The sequence below is a fragment of the Hemicordylus capensis genome, chromosome 2, assembly GCF_027244095.1.
Source record: "Hemicordylus capensis ecotype Gifberg chromosome 2, rHemCap1.1.pri, whole genome shotgun sequence".
In the NCBI taxonomy this organism is placed as follows: Eukaryota; Metazoa; Chordata; class Lepidosauria; order Squamata; family Cordylidae; genus Hemicordylus; species Hemicordylus capensis.
The window spans coordinates 410,364,151-410,384,836 of NC_069658.1; the positions used below are offsets into that span (position 1 = coordinate 410,364,151).

General features: G+C 45.8%; 1 protein-coding gene across 40 annotated transcripts in view; it reads right to left on the reverse strand.

Annotated features, from left to right (window-relative positions):
• The window catches only part of ARSG (arylsulfatase G), a 196,321-nt gene that overhangs the window by 41,435 nt on the left and 134,200 nt on the right, over positions 1-20,686 (reverse strand). For all 40 annotated transcript variants that reach the window (XR_008314763.1, XR_008314762.1, XR_008314764.1 and 37 more), the window contains one exon: positions 20,261-20,369. Coding sequence is in view for 36 of the 40 variants with exons in the window: in XM_053288923.1 (XP_053144898.1) it covers positions 20,261-20,369 (109 nt within the window). In the remaining 4 variants the exon portion in view is untranslated. The remainder of the gene's footprint in view (positions 1-20,260; positions 20,370-20,686) is intronic.

Sequence of the window (20,686 nt, forward strand, 5' to 3'; positions counted from 1 at the left end):
GGGCTGTAGGCCTCCCTGGTCTTTGGGGAAGGGGAGGGTATGAGGTGATGCCTTTCAGGCTCTTCGTAAATCACTGGTAACTGTATAGCTACCCGCGGGGATTTGAGCTGGCACCCTTCTGCTTGTTAATCAAGCATTTCCCTGCTGCACCACTTGAGGTGACTGGGGGGAAGGGAAAAGGAGAATGGTGCAAGTTGACCCGGTGTGAGACCGGAAGTCCGCCTTATTATTATTACATTTATATCTCGCTCTTCTTCCAAGGAGCCCAGAGCAGTGTACTACATACTTAAATTTCTCTCTCACAACAGCCCTGTGAGGTAGGCCAGGCTGAGCGAGAAGTGACCGGCCCAGAGTCACCCAGCTAGAATCATGGCTGAATGGGGATTTGAACTCGGGTCTGCCCGGTCCTAGTCCAGCACTCTAACCACTACACCACACTGGCTCCACTAGGAAGCATGGGGTGTTAACAACTCCTGTTCCACCAGCGGGAATGGGAGGAAGAGGGGAAAGAATCCCTGCGCCTTCTCTTGGTTTTGCATGGCAAAAAATCTGGGCATACACCAACCACGCTCATACAGAGGAAAAAACCCCTGAGCCATGGGCTGGGTTCAAGCGAGGGTGGAAACAACTTGGGAGTCACGCGTGTCCCTGCGTGTAAGGGGTGAGGACCCCGCAGCTCCCTTCCCCACCCTTGCAGAGCCAAGAGGAGAGGAAGGTGGGGGAGGGGGAGGGAAACCACCAGGCAGGCACAGACCGAAGAGTGGTGACTCCTGTTTCCCTCAATAGCCAGAGGCTGGTCATTAAGGAGAATAAATAAAACAAACTGAAGCAAAGGCTTATCTGCATGAGCTCTCTCCTAAAACGTCCTATCCCGAGCAAGACAGAACTGGAACTGGGGTTAGGACGGAGGAGGCTACGCCCACAGACAAGTCACGTGGTCCAGTTCTGTCTCGAGCATGCTCAGTTCACTACCCATCCTGAGGATCTCCTACTCAGGGGAAAATGAATGTCACCAGACACAGGCTAGAGCCCATATTAGGGCCTACTCTGTGGCGGTGATGGCGACAAAGAAATCCTACTTTTCCACCACCATTGTATTTGCTCAATGTCGTCCAGCGGAGCTTTTTCAAGTGGTGTGGGGCTTCCTAGGTGAGGACCATCAAAGAGAACCATCGGCAGCTCGCTGTGACCAACTTGCATTATATTTTGCGGATAAAATTGCTCACATCCGTTCTGACTTGGATGCTAAGATTTATGTGGTGCCGGAACTGGATGTTGCCAATGCACTGTCTGGTCCTGTTATATTGGATGGTTTTCAGACTGTGTTGCCTGAGGAAGTAGACAGACTGCTGGTGGCCATTCATGTTTTCTGTCCACTGAAACATATTTTACAGGCAGGAGTGCCCATATTCTCACTGAAACACATTTATCTGTTCCTTCTCTTGCTGCATTCGGGCCAAAGGAGTTGTGGAGTGTGTGTGATGTGATTTTTTTCAAAATATATTTTTAAAATGGGGGAGCGAAAGGGAATCCTATGGCGAGCCTGGAAGGGGGAAAGAGAGGAACTGGCGCGTCCAGGTTCCCAGCGCCCAGTGTAAATGATTTAGTTCAATTGGCTTCCTCTTCAGTAAAGCGTGCACGAGAAAAGGTTGGATTCAAAAATCTGCTCAACTGCTCTTCCCTCCCCTTCAGTGTTGACAAGCTCAAGTTATGCTGGAAACAAGTGGAGGAAAAGGAAAGTGTGTGGTTTGGGATCTGTGGGGAGGAAAGGAGGGGAAAGCCGAGATTTCTCCCTGCCTGTTTCTCTCCCTGGTCGAGGGGGCGGAAGAAGCAAGCACGGGCTGGAGGTGGGACAGGACATAGAAAAATACAGCTATTTTCCTGCAGTGCATTTGCAAAAGAGCATCATTAAAATTCAATTCAAGGCATGGGAAATGTGAACGGCACCCTGCTGACAACACAGCGACACGGATATGGAAACACAGAGGGGCATTTAGCTGATACATTACAAGTACGTTGCAGCGTGTAATCTAAAAATGCCCTTCTGCATGATCCCCAGTGCACATTAAGGTCATCAAGGTGCTTTCCAGATTACATGCTGCAACGGGGTAAAATGCTTTGGCTTGGCAGGATTGTATTGAGAATAATCCCCAGAATCTCAAACTCCCACAATGGGAAAATACAGCTATTTTTCTGCAGTAGACTTGCAATGTTGTAGCACAATAATGCAAAGATAAAATCCAAAATAAGACATTGGAAATGTGAATGGCACCTTGCTGTCAGCGCTGGGCCTGCAGTGTCACAACACAGGAAGTATGGAAGCACACTTAGGGGATCCGTAGTGACTCTGTTGTAGGATTTAATCTGGAAAGGGCCCAAGAGAGGTCCGTCTCTGTTTGCCCCGGCTCGTCTGGCAGTAACCCGGGAGCAGGCCTTCTCTGTGGTTGCTCCTGGGCTGTGGAATGCGCTCCCTATAGATGTCCGTGGGTGAACATCTCTACCAGCCTTTAAAAGAGCCCATAAGACACATTTTAAAAGCCAGGCTTTTAGTAATATTTGAATGTTTTAAATTGTTTTGAAGTGTTTTAACAGTTTCTTATTTTGTTTTTGTTGTATTTTTTTTGGTGTGCGTGAACCTCATAGAACCTTTGGAGTCAGGCGGTATATAAACTGAATGAATGGATGAATGAAGTGTGCACTGATCCAGAAAAGGAAAACTGCAGGAGAGAATGCTGAAGCATGAAGCTCCAGCCTGTTTCTGAGCAGCTCCGCACTTGCTTCCAACAGGTCCTTGCTCTTCCGTCCATTGATTTGTCTCTTGCAGCCTTTTGGCAGAATCAGTTTGGCCCACAGAGAGGGAATCAATACAGACTTGAAATTTTTCGCCCCCGTAACTTTAACAGTCTTCTGTTGTATAACCAGAGGTGCACTTAGGTAATTTTGGTGACTGGCCCTAAAGGCCTTTGGAGGCCCCAACCACCTTGCTGGAGCCCCCCCCCCATAACTTAAGCATTATACACACACACACACACCCTGTCAAACACAATATTTTTAACACGTGGGTTCTTGAGGGCACAAACAGCAACTGCACAAGAATGCAAGAATATAAAACAGGTATAAGTATGCAAATATGCATTAGCAAAGAGAAACATTTCAACATGCAACGTAACATATTCCCATCCCACATATTTCTTTCCCCACTCCCCACTCTGTCTATAAAGCACCCAGCACAGATCATAATCATACGATGTCACCTGGCGCAGTACGGGCCAGCAGTGACCACACCACCCACGATAGACTAAAGAGGATGGGGAGGCAGGGGGTGTGGAGGCCCTGAATTTCAGCCCCTAAGTCCAGGGGTAAGAGCGCCACTGTTTATAACCCCATAAAGGCCCAGTTATGCCAAGTTGAAAACATGCAGATTGTAGACATAACAGCAAAATATCCAAGCTCCACAGCCAAAGCACAACTACTCTTTCCATACGAGCACATCGACAGGGCACTCGCCATAATCCCACTATAAAACTTTAGCACTAAAGCGGGAGCATTAGCAGAGACGGGGGTGCTTGCCCAGAACTGGCGTTCTTTGAGTGATCATCTGTGCAGCTACGCAGAGGGGGTTCTACACCTTTGCAGAGCAACACCTTGGAGCCATCTAAAAAGCCAGGATGAAGCAAAAAAGAAGTCCCTGCTGTGTGTACATTGCCTACCTCAAAGGATTAAAAAAACAGCCAAAGACCCACCTCTTTAGAGAGGCATTTTAATATTTTATCTGCATTGTATATCTGGCGGGTTTTAACTTTTAAACTTGTACTTTTAAACCTGGTCTTAACTGAGTCTCCTTGCTAGTTAAATTTTTTTTCAGTTCTGCATTGGTTTTTCTACTGTATCTGTTTTTACTGTGTTTGTGAGTAAGTAAAAAGATGGCCACTGGAAGCACATCAGATACAGGTAAAGCAAGCTGTCTTTCAACTTTGGGGTCTCTGTGCCGACACACACACACAAGGAAGGGTCCACATACATAAGCGGATGCACCTGGAGGAGGGTGCAAGTAACCTTATGAAATATGAGGCACAGAGCAGCAGCCCTTGCAAATGCTGCATCTGATGTGACCCTCACATCCAAGGCACAGTGCTTCACTGAAATCAATAGATTAAGTCATCATTTTATACAGATCTAAAGCAGCAGAAATAGGTGCTCTCATAGAATGTCTGCACAAGGTAACAGGGAAAGGTGACTTGGCCATTATATCATACTGCATATCATCCATTGAGAAGAGAGTCATTGTCCCACTGGAAGACTCTGTAGCAAACAAATATGGGTCAATGTGAAAAGATGCCATCTAGATACAGGGAAAGCCCTCCTAACACTCAAGTTGTGAATGGTGAGTTTTCCATCATTCTGGGGACTTAGGGAGGAAAACAGAAAGAATCAGATGCTGATTAAAAGTAGAAATCAGAGATCATCTTTAAGATGGAGGAAGCGTCAAGGTGAAATACCACTTTGTGCTTGTGCATCTGATCAGGGGTGTAACGAGGCTGGAGTGGGCCCAGAGACAAAATTTTAAAATTGGCCCCTCGCTGATACACACACACTCACTTCACAAGCAGGGGGAGAGTAACTGGCCCTATCCACCCCCAGCACAGTACTTCCAGTGACTGTAGCTGGGGTCTATCTTATGTTTCTTTTTAGAATGTGAGCCCTTTGGGGACAGGGAACCATCTTATTTGTTTGTTATTTCTCTGTGTAAACCGCCCTGAGCCATTTTTGGAAGGGCGGTATAGAAATTGAATTATTATTATTATTATTATTATTATTATTATTATTAGACTTGCCTCTGGGGGGGCCCTCGAGGCGTGGGAGCCCCCAGGCAGCCGCCTCCCCTTGCCTAATGGTAGTTACACCCCTGCATCTGATGTATGAGGAACCAATGCAGGGCACAGAGTTAATAGCCGCCATGAAGGATGTTTAAAAGATAGCTCTTAGGTGGTCAATGGCTTGGACAGACTACTCGTCAACTGAGTGAGCAGAAGGGACAGACTCCATACCACTGCATGTATCAGGGGTGTAGCTAGGGGAGAGGGGGCCCATGTTCACCCCTCTCCCCAGCAGCCTCTCAGAGTGAGGGAGATAATGAAGAAGATAGGGAGGGGTGGAGCTGGGGGGGGCCTTAGGAGTTCAGGGGCTATTCAGACAGGTGGGTGTAGGCTTAAAGGTGAGGCCTTTAAGAAATTGATTCACCAATGGATGCAAGAAGACCAAGTGGCCATCTACAGGTAGGTGGTGAGCCTACTAGCAATGCACTCAGAGGGAGGAGGTAGTAAGGTATTCAGAGATGTAATTTAGAATGTCTTGGAGTGAAGCACTGGAAAGTATCATATTGCTTGGAAGCCTGAACCATCTGTCTATGGTCATCCAGTACGTATTTCACAACTGAGCTCACACATCCCTCACACGCACATTGTTGGGACTTCCCCTTCGAGGGGAAGGACAAGAGCACCTGCTTCTGCTTCTCAGCTCTAGAAGGTTTTAAGGCGTTGGTTTGTGTCAGCACAGAATTCTATGCACATGCCTACACAAGAGATCACAAAGAACCACCCTCATCAAACCTGGGCCAATGGAGAAGTCACCCATCACCATAGCTCACTTCATGCTTTTAATCTTTCAAGCGGCTACCATGTGGTTCCAAGCTTAGCTGGATGAATTCACTTCATGGAAATTCTCTTTTAAACCAAAGGGGAAAGAATAATGCGCTTAAGACAATAATTTTACAATTTATATCATATAGGCTATAGACTGGCTGGAAGCATGCTTGGAATACCGAAATCTCAGGAATGGGGCAGGGGGAGACTTTTGTCCGACCTTTAAAAATTCCATGGCTGCTGTCCCTGAATCGTAAAGGAAGAGAAAGATCGTGCCGTTGAGCCATGTGGCTTTCTTGGTAGAACACAGGAGTGGTTTACCATTGCCTTTCTCCAGTGCAGTCTGAGATTATTATTTTTTTACATTTATATCCCGCTCTTCCTTCAAGGAGCCCAGAGCGGTGTACTACATACTTGAGTTTCTCTTTCACAACAACCCTGTGAAGTAGGTTAGGCTGAGAGAGAAGTGACTGACCCAGAGTCACCCAGCTAGTATCATGGCTGAATGGGGATTTGAACTCGGGTCTCCCCGGTCCTAGTCCAGCACTCTAGCCACTACACCACGCTGATGCCTTTGCCACTGAAGTGAGCATCCGCCTCCAGCACCATCCTATATCGTTGTTGCCCAATATAGGTGACTATAAACATATATTTAATAGGCACATGCTGTGCTGGGAAGCACACCGGCAGGGATTTGAACTAACAGCCTCTTGCTCCTTAGGCAAGCTGCTTCCCCGTTCCGCCACTGCAGCTGATCCCTGAACAGAAGCACCCTTCCATTTAAGATGAAATCCGGAGAGTCATTTGCAGCTATAAATTCTGTGGGCCACCTTTGTTCACAGAGGAGCTTCTGAGCTAAAGGCATATGTTCTTCTGACCACCATCTGTTAGTTATTCCCACACTGAGATCCCAGTTCTTCAAAGGCTGTGTATACAAATCGTCTGATATTATTTATTAATGGCTATACCACAGCTTATCAACACACGCTCTTCCTTGCAAATTCCTTCCTTCCTTTCTTGATATTTCTGAGGCCTTTACTGTCCACTTCACCCATGGCTTGAAGTAGACTTGCAAAATTTCGTGCTGCAATGGGATGGTCAAGGACTCTGAGTCTGTATTGTCTCCCCTTGCAAAGGGAAATTTAAAAACCCCATTGTTCATGCTTCCAAGGCAATAATTGGTCTCCTAGTTAAATATGCATAGTCCATTAACTCTTTCCAAAGAGTGACTGCTCCATACAAGTGCTGGAGCCCAGCAAATACCAGCATGGTACGCCCCTTTCACAATGCAGCCAGCTGTGTTTGCTTCCTCATCTTTGTGTTGTCTCCTCCTTTCCCCAAGGCAATAATTTCATGTGGGAGTTTCAACCAGTGCTTTGTGTCCATGCTGACAACTGAGATGATGAGAGTAAAAAACAGAAATAGTTCCCTCCCACACCCATAAATCTACGTCTTTCTTTGCACAGTGGTGAAAATAGTGTATTACCCAAAGCTGTTACACAGAGCTTATGGGCTTGCTAACCCCAGCTAACTGGGCAAAGAGGCAACTTTTTAATGTGGTGATTCTCTTTATTTAGCAGGGGGAGAGGAACTGGCCATATCCACCCCCAGTAGAGTACCTCCAGTGACTGCTGTTGGTGTCTATCTTTTGTGTTTTTTTGAGATTGTGAGCCCTTTGGGGACAGGGATCCATCTTATTCTCTCTCTCTCTCTCTCTCTCTCTCTCTCTCTCTCTCTCTTTGGAAACTTTTGTTGAAAAGCAGTATATAATTTTTTGTTGTCATCATAGAAACCACTGGATTTACTGGGAGAAAAAAGGGCTATTGCTGATAAAGCACAGATTCATGGACTCATGGATGAGCCTCTTCCTTTTTAAGGGAAACCATATACTAAAGTCTAGCATATGAGACTCGGGAATGCATCACTGCCCCCACCCCAGAAAACAGACTTTAGAGAGACAGCTGTCTTCCAGGCAGGGTTGCCCAGTTGCCTAAAGTGATCCTGTTTCTCCAGAGGTTTGCTTTTTTTCTCTCAGGCAGAAGATGACAAAGGTCAGTCTCAGGCCATTTTGGGGTTGCTGATGGACACCAGTTAACACCCTCAACCCTTAAGAGCTGGCAGTCTTGTGGAATTACTAGGCCCACCTCAGAAATTGAGGTTTTTGATTGCATCCAACTTTGCAATTCTGCTTCCAGGTCCAGCCTCTACTGAACGGATGCATGCCAGTGCAATGGAGTGACAGAGCCCAATCCACATTTTTTAAACAGATGGATTGCAGCCAGAATCTTTCAGCATATAGTCTAAAGAAGGAGTCATGAAATCTGCACTGGTAATCCACTCAGGACAGGAACTGCAGATTGTGCAATTTGTCTGTTCCTATTTTCCATTGCATAGCATTCAGTGGACCCAACACAAGCACTAAAATACACCAGTGCCCAACGCAAGCTCATTATGACATGCTTCGGCACAGAGGACTCCCGCAAGGCAGAGGAGGTTTTGGAAATAAAGCTCCCTAGGTGTTACAGCAAACTGTTAAGTCTCTCTCTTTTTCACTCAGTTCACATCCAACTTGCAAGTGATGAACAAAAAATAAAAATAAAAAAGAGAACACCTCGAAGACTATAGCATTCCTAAAACAACTTAAACAATAGATTTGCAATTTTATACAAAGTTACTTACAGAATTGTAGACTAGAAAAGGTACCAAAAATGTCCCTCTCAACCTCTGAACTGAAGCAAAGGGTTCTGTTCTAGGAAGTATTCTTATTTCAGTTTTCCTGAAAATTTCCAAAGACCCATCAATCTCCTTAATCATTTGTTGCATTGCTGTGGTCATAGCATCAATAATGTTACTTGCTCAAGATTATCCTATGTCTGGTTATTTCCATTCCCTCTCCCCCCCCCCCATATAACTTGCCTTCCAAATTTTTCCTTATTTTTATAGCTCGCTAGACTAGTTGCCTATATACAGTGTAACCTGTGCGCCCACATTCATTCTGGACCCTTTGCTTCCACACCATTGAGCATGGCAATCTTTTCCTTTTCCCTCAGTGTGAGGCATGTGATTGCTAGACATGCAAATAGGACTGAGATAATGGCTATACTCGGTAGGCCCTGGTGCTCTCCCTAAAGCAACTGGTGCTAGCAATGCACTCCTGTGCAGTTTCTATGGAGAAAGAGACATGGGCGGGGGGGGGGGTGTCCTCTCCAAGCTAAAAGGCTGCAGATCTCCCAAACACTATTAGCTTTCCCTCACAGCTTTCTCATGATGCCGTTCTCACCAACCAATTATGCATGATGGGGTGGATAACAGGCGTGCAGATCTGTGCAACATCCTTGTAGAAGATTGTTATATGGGTGACTCTAATAGTGATTGGCCCATGATCTGCCTATGGCTTGTCAACATTCTTGCTGGTGGATAAGACAGAAAGCAGGCCATGCAGCCTAATCTAGAAAACCAACAGATGAAGCATCAGATAGAACATTCTTAATGCTTGTCATGTGGGCTTCTGCAAAAATAAATGCTTTTAATGATGCTGCTTCTAAGTGTGCTGTTCCCTGAAAAGATCTTTTTCTAGATTTTGTGAGAAAAAGATAATTTTCACGGTATTTTATGGTAATCACTTATTAAATGCCTCGGGGAAGAGGCAAGAGAGGAAATAATTTAAAGGACATCACTTCCAAGAAAACATCTGTCACGGGTTGCTTTCTTTTTATTTTTAAAGCTCTGCCTCCAAAGCACCATCAGAAAACCAGAGGCCTGCGCAGAATTCTGCACTACACAGCTTTACTTGATTATCACAGTGTGTGTGACGCTAATTGTTCTTCAAGGAGCGGCTGCATTCTGACAAACTCTCTCTGGGACACATGGTGAGCTGAAATTTACAGAGCAGCCGATTGTCATGCACACAACAAATATGCACATGTGGATGCACACAACAGGGCAGTTCACACAATGAAGAATAAGGTTGGAGTGGCGAAGCCTTTTACTCTAGTTTGGGAGCTGAGTGCACTCCCATTTGCTGATCATCTGTCAGTTATAAACAAGGTCGGAGGCGTGATAGTGTGCTAAGCAGCAGACAGTGATAGTGTGCTAAGCAGCAGCTGGGTCAGAGGGATCCCTCCTACCTAGCAGCTGCACCCAAGTCTTTTAATGAGGTAGGAGGGAATAAGTCCTCCGACTCAGCTACTGCTCAGCACACAATCACTGACAGCACCTCCAATCTTGTTTTTAATGGACAGGCAACTGGCAAATGGGAGTGCATACAGCTTCTGAGCTAGGGTGGGAGGCTTTTCCTACCCTATTTTTCATCATGTGAACTGCCCTAATGTCTCCTCACAAAACAACTGGTAATATGGCAAGAGTGGAGGGACGTTGCTATGCTACAGTGAGGAAAATGTGAGCCACAAAGAGCTTTGAAATGCTGGTAGTATCATTGTGGATGGCACATTCCTCTACCCACAAGGAATTCCCTTATAGTGCATGGCGTGGTTTTTGGTTGAGCAGCAAGCACTCTTAAGACTATCCTGAGGTTTTCAGGGCCCCTGATTAAGTTTTTTCCATCCCTCTTTTGAGTAAACTCTCACCATACCACAAGATTGTAGTAACTAACCAGATGCTTCTAATTACTATACGTTTTGTAACCATAACTTGTGCTGTCAACAGTCTGTCAGCAAATTCAAGGCACCAGCCAGATTTAGGCCATGTCTACAATGAAAGTGAACTCAATTAAAATTAACTCACAACATCTGATGAAAATTTTAAGCCCACCTGATTCTGGTGATACTTGAGGTTGATTTTTATTCAGAGAGGCAGTGAAGTAAGGATGTTCCCTCATCTATAAGAATTTAGAGTCCCAGTACTGATTGTCCTGTTCTACAGGCTCTTGCTATAGCTGGAGGTTTTTCACACATGGCTTTATGCCTCGGAGTCTCTGAAGAGCGAATCTGCTTCACAGCAAATTCGCAAGATGTTTACTTCAGAGGATTAAACTAACAGTTGGCAGATCTGTTTTGTGCATTCCCAACAGGTTGCTCCGGTTTTTTCCTCCAGGCTATCAGAAATAAGAAGAGGAGGTGAAAGAGGGGTTTGTTGGGGTTTTTTGTAGTTTGACAGCTTGTTATGGAAGAGCAGAAGAGCAACATGTTGCGAAGCCTTGCCTTTGTGAGTGACTGCCAACAGGCTAGCCGCTGCCCCCCCCCCCCCGGGATGTGCACGAACCTGTTTGGAGGCCCTTTTACAGGCCTCCAAACAGGTTTGAACACCGGGGGGGGGGGGATTCGAAGTTGGACACTGGTGGGCCAGGGGTGGCATTTTAAGGGCAGAGGAGGGTGCACTTATTCCTCCTGCCACTTTCCCCCTGCCGGTGCTCACTGCTGGTAGAAACCTTCAGGGCAGCAGTGTACCTCCCTGCTGCCTCTTCCCCTTCCTCGGCCAGAAGTGGCCAGCAGTACCGGGTGTGCGTCAGCATGTCGCGTGTGCACACGTGCCCATCTGATGTACATGCACAGGCATGCAACAGGCGCACACGCACCTGGCATTTGGGGCCACTTCCGGCCGAGGAGAGGGAAGGGGCAGCAGGGAGGTATGCTGCCGCCCCAAAGGTTTTTACCGGCAACGAGCGCCAGCAGGGGGAAAGCAGTGAAAGGGGTAAGTGAATCATCCCCTGCCCTTAAAGCAGCACCCCGACTGGAATCGAACCACCCTGCCGCAGTTCCGTGCACATTCCTACCTCGGTACCCATGTTGCCCTTCCTTCGGAGTCTCCTTTCTCTACAGTCTCAGAGACAAAAGCTATACTTAGCAACAGCGGTACTTTCTCTGTGTCATGAAGGAAAATGCAGCCAATGAAACCAGCTCAGCTTACATGGAGGAGGAGAGCAGCCTCTAGACATAGTAGCAACCAGAGCTCTGTGTGTGTCTGTGTGCAGTCTGCTTCTGAGGGGCTGTAAATTCAGATGGATGGGAAGCTGAAATTACATAAGGTTGTTGTGAGCATTTCTCTACTGGAAGGGCACACAACTCAGATATCCTCAGCTGCTTAGATAATGAGGACTCTAGTGCACTGCACTGAAGATCTTTACTGTTGCAACTAGTTACCTATAATCAAATGAATTTCCAGAGATGCATAAATGGTTTATCTGCTCTCCTCTTTTGAAAAATGCAGAATTACTGGCATGGCCAGCCCACACATTGTGGCAAAACAGAAGCCCCAGTTTTCCCCCGCCAAAACTTCTGAAACTAGATAATATTTTTAAGCCAGACATACTTCGCGCCAAGCCAGTATGCGCAGCCTCGGTTGCGGGGGGTGGGGGTGGTGGACAGGGGAGAGTCATGTCTGTAATGATCCCTGATAGCCCTCAGGGACTTCAGAGTAAGTGCAGCAAAAATGTGGACTGGAACACTCCATTCAGGAGTAGATTCGAACCGAAAGCCATGTGTTTAAAGCCTCCTGGTAAATCTGTGTGGTAAAATAGTCATCTCCTGCACTTGCCCACTCTCTACTGGGATTTGCTAACATTCAGACACTGTTACTATTTCCCCAATCCCAAGTTTAAAACACAGCTACTTATTCCTCTGGGAAGGTTTCCAAGTTTGTGACATAAACCTGTTGGGCTGGACTTCACTCCAGTCTCGTCCTCTGACACCTGCAATCTCTCTATTTTACAGGATGGCTTAAAATACACATAGAAATTGCTACAAACGTTCAGGAGGAGAGCATGTTTCATTTACCCAATTATTATTACTGATTTCCCCCAGGACACAGATTGCAGTCAGTGGTGTGAACTATTCTTATGGCATGAGTCTTTTTTGCATGTTTCTTGAGGGGATCAATATTTAAAAGGTTTTGCCCCACAGAAGTACTTCAGCTCTTTGGGAGTTGCTTACTGTCATACAAATACTTTGACTGCAGTTTTATCTTTTTGCCAAAGGGCTAGTTTTAAAATAGGTGGTTCTGTTTTAAACCAGATTGACTATTTTGGACACAGCCATGCTTAACACCCATGTCAACTACTGTTAATCTGTCTCTTAAATGGTACTTCCTAAGTATATAAGCAGTAATGAACATATAACCCCGGTACACCAGACTGATTCACTATATACAATCTATTTATGTTGGCACAGTAGAATCAGAAAGAAGCATATGTGGAAATTACACTGGAGTGCCAAGGGGTATAGATACAGGGAGTAAGACAGGGCAAAGTTACACCCTCATATTACAACAGCACTTGCAACATAATTGAAAAATCACCTATACAAATTCCTGCCAACAGCCTATATGAGATCAAATGCCACAGCAGTTATTACCACAGGACAGCCTTCTGCGTCAGAGATGATGTAGCCATTTCCTGCACTGAGAAGGGGGTTGGAGTAGAAGACCAAAGTCCCTTCCAAGGCTAAAGGTACTTTGGTAAAAGTATTAGGCTTTTGTTTTTAAGCAGTTGTGAGGTCCACGGATGTTATTCTCTTATTACTGGTATGTAACACCAATATTAAGGAAATAAAAATAATCCCTGTGGATGTCACAGATGCTAATAAAACCTAATTGTATTGTTCCATTGGTTAAATCTTGCAACTCTAGATAAATTTATTTCCACCTTTAGATATGTGTGTGTGTGTGTGTGTGAGTGTGTGTGTGTGTGTGTGTGTGTGTGTGTGAGAGAGAGAGAGAGAGAGAGAGAGAGAGAGAGAGAGAGAGAGAGAGAGAGAGAGAGAGAGAACCATAATTATTCCCTTACCACTGTAAAACAAACCTGGGAATAAAAGCCCTCAGATTATAAAGAAGAGTCAGATTTTTACTTCGGCTATTCTTACTAATTATGTCTAGTAATTATGGACTGGGGTGGGGTCAGGATTTTAGGTCCTAAGGTGCAGCAGAATTAGAGCCATGAGATGGGCAATGAACCAGTTTTCAGTAGTGGAATCCAGAGGCATTTTCAAAAGTAGCATCTAATCCCCCAGTTCTCCTTACATGCATAAACAAGCCTCAGGCTGAATATGGCAGACAGTGACCCACAGCAGTGGGAAGTTGTACCTGCAACCCCATCTTCTGTCTAATGGCCTTGGGTCACGACAAGTGTAAGGCACTGAACCCTGGCTGCTGTGGTCCCTAGATGTCTATCAAGAGACCTAAGCTGAAATCTCTGCAGAGCTAGGAAGCTCCTCAGATGGCCTTGGTAAATCTCTTAGCTCACAGGCTGGTTCTGAGGATGAAAAGAACATATTGTAGCCTGCCCTGAGCCCATGCAGTAGACCAGAAAAGCAGCATAAATAATGCCTTGACCATTATTTCCACCCAATGACCGAGGTTAAAACAGTCCTAAGGCAAAAGCCCTGAATTTCTCCTTCACCTCTTTTTCTGAACCATTCTGCCATATATTATTTAGTAACATCAAGGAGACATAGATCCAGTTAGTTTCTTGTGATAGCAAGGACAGGGACACAGAAGGGCCTTGCCATACTTTCCAGTGCTTAGATCAGAAATACCAGATGCTTAATACTGTGTCCCCAATTGCACTCCAAGTCTGAGAGCAAAAATGATGAAACATCTCAGAGACACATTATCTCAGTTTAAATTCCAAGAAGCTATTACCATGATCACTGGAAAGTGGGCTAAGGGAGCTCCCAAGGCAGCTAGCCTGCCTAAACCACCATCCCATTAAATAAGATTAAAGGAGTGAACACTCTGTTAACTGCATTTCATTGCTCATGTGTCATGGCGGTGCGTGGCGACACATGAGTAGACCCCCAGCTCGGAGGCTGCAAGCAGCCTCCCCAGCTTGGGGGTCCCTCCAGGATGCCCCATGAGGGGCATCCTGGGGCCACGTGGCCCCTGATCCCCACAGCCCCTGCCAGCTCCATGACGGAGCTGGCAGTGATGTGGGCGGCCGATCTGGCTGCTCAGCTACAAGCGTCTGCTCATCTGCTGGGAGAGTGGGCTAAGCCTGCTCTTCCTGCAGACCCGAAAGAAGCTCTTCTCACAGATCATGAGAAGAGCTTCTAGGTCTATATTCAAACAAATAATGGAATTTCCGTGTGTGTGTGTGTGTGTGTGTGTGTGTGTGTGTGTGTGTGTGTGTACCCATAGCTCCATATTAAAATAGTTTTAAAGTCTGCAGTTTTGCTAATCATGAAATGAGATAGCAATGTATATTTGATATACAAAATGTATTGACTGCATAAGTGTGTTATGTTGCAGAATTTTTATCAGTTTGATTTGGAATGGAAGAACACAAGATGTTTTGCCAGATCAAGCACAGCTAGCCCAGAATTCAGTGTCCAGCTAGATGCTTTTGAAAACAAGCAGGACGTGATGGTAATAGCCATCCTTCGTTTTTTATTCCCAGCATCAGAGGTACACTCCATCTGAACATGGAGGTTTCATACAGCTATCATAGCTCATAATTTTAAGGTAGACCTATCTTCATGAATTTTAATAATTATTTTCAAAGCTATCCAAGCTACATTGTTAAAGCCATCTCACTACATCTTATGGAAGCTAATTTCATCGTTTATTGAAGAGAAAAGTGGACTATTTCCAGAGCTGTAAGCAGTTGTCATTTCTGTATGAAAACATAGAATGTGGTCCTAGGAGGAGAATTCAGCATCCACAGAAGTTCAGATCTAATTTAAGAGAAACAATAAAGTTGCCTGACAAAATCTCAGAAGCCAGAGCAAAGCTGAACAGGCTTCTTCAGTGGCCAGGGAGCAAAGTGTTCCAGCTCTGGATTGTACCTTTTTCTGTGGCCAGAAAAAATAGAATAAAATAGTTTGCATAATTTATTTGATTTGCAGAATTCAGGTTTTCCCCCAGAAATGATGGGGAAGAAGAGGGATTTCTAAAAACATGGACTCCCTCAGCCTCACCAGACAGATATTGACTTTTCAGCTTTCATTAAAAACCCTGCTTACATGTTTTCAAGCCCCCACCTCGCAATCATTAAGTAAGAATATTCCCTTTATACAGTGAAAACTAAAATTATTAGAAGTCTGACAAAGTCACCACATTTCACAACAAACATCCAGATAAGACTGGGACAACCTTGCGAAGTAGGCTGGTAATATTATCTCTGTATTATAGATGGAGGCTAAGAGAACCAGAAATGCAGCTAGGTAATTTTGGAGCCTGGACTAGTAGGCTAATGGGGCCCCCCTTGCAAAATAAGCATGCTCTACACACACAACATGGTTTCACACAACATTCTTGAGTGCACAATTCCCACTATATAAAAGTTATAAAAACATTAGATTTTTTTTTAAAAAATCATTTAAAAGACTGATTTGCTTCAGATTAAATACATAGAGTCCCCCCGCCCTGTCCCACACCTGTGCCCAATTTCAAAGTCCTATGCCAAGCCATTCCAGGAGATCTAAAGGGTTGGTCAGGAAAGTTGAGTGCTTTACTCTTTTTTATGAAGACAAAGGGCAGATCCTTCCACAGGGGGATGGAATGATGGTCTGGGGGTTGGTGGGTCTCCGTTCCAGAAGTTTTTGTAATTTTCTGCCATAAAACAGGTCAGTTATAGGAGTTTATTAAAAATAAACACATTGACCAATCTGCTTCAGATTAAATGTACAGAGCCATCTCATCCTACCCTGCATCTGTGCCAAATATCAAAGCCCTAGGCCAAGCCATCTCAGAAATACAAAGTGGGGGGGAATAACCCATACAAGCTACATATAATCCCATCCACGCACCTTCTGGATGGCTCTCATGATGAGGCAGGCACAGCATACAAGCAAGCAGTAGCAGGGGGTGCAGAGCAGAAGGCTTACACAAGTCTGGGGGCAGCCAGCACTGGCCTCCTGCCTTCCAAGCTCGGGAGGTGATGTGGTCAAAATGGGAGTGATGAATTGGTGGTGAGCTTTCCCGTCTCTAGGCCTAGTGTGAGCTGTGTGTCCCCTGGCATTTCCTCAGTGTTTAGTGGTATATCCCTGTCCTCCTATCCTGGGCTCTTCCCGTGAGAAGATGGGGAGCAAAGGAGTGAAACAGCCCCCCACTGCCAACCTTCAGCTGGATCCTGTGATGGAGCAGAAGAGCTCTGTTTACCCAGGTCACACTGCATCTCTCGCAGCTGCCAGCAGTGGGTAAGACTATGACCGTTTCTCCCAGGTCAAGGCACCCAAGGGAGCGAGCAAGGCATACTGTTGCTGCCTGTGCTTGTAAGCTCCCTTGCCCTAGCACTGTCCAAGCAGACAGTGACAGGGTTGAGCTTGATTGCTCCCCATGCATTCATCTCCTCCTGGGAAAGATGAGCATCAGAAGCTATTCACTTCTACAGCTAATGGTAAGCAGAGGCTTAGAGGAGAGCAGCCACTGGGGCAGCTTACAGGGAGGTGTTGTGATCCCACCTCAGTTTTTGTCTCTCACAACCATTCATTTCCATTGCCACCAGCCTCGAGTGGTTGCAGGGTTGCAAATCCTCCAGGATTGGCCTGGGGTCTCCAGGAAGCAGCAGCAATCTCCAGGGTGCTATTGAAAGCAGTCATGGAGAGCTTAATGGCTTGATATTGGAGGAAATACTGGGGGTGGGGGGCATGTTCCCTCTAAAGTGTGCGCACGTGTGCACACTCAAAAGTTTTTGGATGCCTGCTCAGTTCATTTTCGATCCCGCTCAGGAAGGCCCCACTCTGAATGCACGTGCGCGCACACTGCCTGATACTACCACCCAGAATAAAACTCATTCCATACAGAGATGAAAAAAAATTAGAGGGACCACTGGTGGGGGGACCCTCTCGGAATAACTTCAGTCAGCATTGATATCCCTGCCATCAAACAACCTTCTTGCATACCTGCCCTCTAGAGGCTGGGTGCAATTACATCCCATCCAGCCCAGCCCCCTCACTCATGCACGCCCTAAGTTCTTTGCAGACTTCACAGCCACAAGCACAATATTATAGATTTCACTGTTTCTATTGCCATTTGCCACTGCCTAAGAGCTTTATCTAAACAAACCCACCTTGAGCTGCACAGCACAACACTTTAAGAAAAATGTGTGCACAGCTGCATCTTGAGATCAAGTCATAGCAGGTGGAATGCTTTAGAGCAGGGAGTTCCCAAACCTGGGCCCCCAGTGATGCTGGACTACAACTAGGGGCGTAACTACTATTAGGCAAGGAGAGGCGGCTGCCTGGGGGCCCCCACGCTTCAAGGGCCCCCCCCGAGGCAAGTCACGTGTGAAGTGTGTTTGTGTGTGTGTGTGTGTGTGTGTATCAGCGAGGGGCCCATTTTAAAATTTTGTCTCTGGGCCCACTCCAGCCTTGTTACACCCCTGACTACAACTCCCCAGCCACAATGGCCAAAGGCTGGGTGATGAGGTGGTGGTCCGTCAACATCTGAGGACCCACAGTTGGGAACTTCTGCTTCAAAGCATTCAAAGCCCCTCACATACATGAAGAACAACACTGTACATTAAGCCCATATTCCTACAATGATCTTTCTGGTTGGGGAACTGAGGCTGAGAGATAGTGGCTGGCCAAAAGCCACCAAGTGGGTTCATTAGGGGTGTGCACGGACCGGCTGCGGTGGTTCAGTCTGAATTTGTATTGAACCGCCACTCCGCGAACCGGTTCGTCAGACCGACTGGCTGGGCTGGTTGAACCAACGAACCAGTTCGGAGGGGCTCATGATCAAACCGCTCTAACCGCCTGGTTTGCGGTTCGACCGCAAACCGGTCCATGCACACCCCTAGAGTTCATGGCTGAGGTAAGATTTGAACTGTGGCTTTTTGCTCACACTTTCATTTGAGATATTACACCAGTTCATCTATGGAGATGCAATGTGGGATCTATAACACAGAACTACATCCTTGTGAATACACACCACCAGCTGCTGAGAAAGTGTCCCCAGTGGGCCATCTGAATCAACATGGAAGTTCCATAGAAATGTTTACTTATATGCACAGTTGTTCTCAGATTAACCATAACTGTATGGAACAGAATTCTACTATGAGAGTCTGGTATTTTGAAACCATTATCAGAACAAACATCCCAAAAGTTTACTTGAGGAAAGGATTAGAGCCAGGGCAGAACTGTAATTGGGCGGACAGGTTCAAAGAACCTGAGCTGCTAGCCGCCAAGAGTCACTTGGCCTGCCCCTCCCTATTTTCTTTGTTCACTCGGAGTGAGGAAGAGAACGAAGAAAACACCCGGCCCCAGCAAGGATGCCTGCTGGGAAATGAACTCAGGATGTCTTGGCTGGCCCTCTAGGTGCTGACCACGCCCCCACACACAGGAGGGGTGGCTGGTGAGTGCGAGGGGCCACTGGGGATAAACACTAGCCCCCTCTCCTCTAGCGACGTGCCTGACTAGAGCTCAGTGGTGGAGCACCTGCTTTGCATCCCAAAGGCCCTTGGTTCAGTCTCTGGCATCTTCAGAAAAGGCTGGGAAAGACCCCTCTCTGAAGCCCGGGACATCTGCTGCCAGCCAATGCGGACAATACTGCCTAAGATAGACTCATGGTCTGATTCAGTTTAAGGTACCTTCCTGTATCCCTTTGCACTTCTGGCCACTTTCAATCTTAATTGGGATGACAATCTTTGAAAGTACAGTTTCTACTCAGTGAAAAGATTCAACAGCATCTTTGAACACCTTCATGAGTGCCATCAGGGTTTTCTGTTTTTGTTTTTGTTTATTATTATTTATTTACACAGTCAGACAGGTGTTATTGACTGGTTTGTTTTATCCAGACATCGAGTCCTTCCCAAGTACCTGGGATGCCAGAATTTTATTGTCAATGTTGTTGCTGTGATGATAGATATTGTCGCAGAATATAGGCTGTTCCCAGTAAAGTTGCTTTTTCTCATTGGCTGATGGTGATTTCTGTGGCCCCTGTGGTGTTGAGGTGCTCTTCAAGTCTTTTGGAACTGCACCCAGGGCGCCAATTACCACTGGGATTATTTGGGTCTTTTTCTGCCACAGCCTTTCAATTTCAATTTGTAGATCTTTGTATTTTGTGATTTTTTTTCCTCTTTCTTTTTCTTCTATTCTGCTATCCCCTGGTATTGCTATGTCGATTATTATTATTATTTAATTAACATTTTATATCCTGCTCTTCCTCCAATGTAGAGGTGTACTACTACATACTTAAGTTTCTCCTCACAACAACCTTGTGAAGTAGGTTAGGCTGAGAGAGAAATGACTGGCCCAGAGTCACCCAGCAAGTATCATGGCTGAATGGGGATTTGAACTCGGGTCTCCCTGGTCCTAGTCCAGCACTCTAACCACTACACCATGCTGGCTCTCTTAAAAGCTCTTAAATTGCTGATTTGCTGAAAAGCCTGAGAGAGGGGTTAAAGTACACATGAAGCTATGGACAATAGAGCATTACTGGTTAAGTCAAGACAAGCCATCACTTGGGAAATCTGTTTCAAACCTGTTGAAAACCGCCCTGAGCCATTTTGGAAGGGCAGTATATAAATTGAATGAATGAATGAATAAATAAATCACAAGCTTCCACTCCCAGGGACACATGTTCTTGACAGTTCTAGCTCATGTCGGGACAGTTCAGCTGCTCTGCTTGCTCTAGCAGTGGGCTATCTCATTATTGTCCATCTCTGGGTGGACAATAAAGGGTCCCAGAACAACTGACCATTAACAGCAACCACTTTGTTCTTCTACCTTAGCATCGCAGAACTTGTCACGTTTGCCGGGATTTTCCCTGCCCAGTAGGCCAGCGTGGGGACACGATGTCCCCCTTCCCATGTTGTTTGCTTTGCTGAGCTACCATCTGTGAAATTAAACAGAAAAAAAATGTATTTGCAAATATTTGTCTGCTAGCAGCTTTCCCACTTGTCCAGTCAAGAGCATGAGAGGAAAGATTGCAAAATAACAGTCGTTTGGAGCCAGAAGGAGGAGAACTCTTCAGGAAAGGACAAGGTGTCCATGAGGAGAAATGAAGATGTGCCAAGCAAAAACCTCAAAAACTCTGTAAACAGTATCACAATCTCAATGACATCATAGACTGATTATGTGTTGCCTCGGGATGTCCAGGACTGGCAACCACTCAATGCAAGGCTGAATCCAAAATATGTTTTGCCTTTTCAA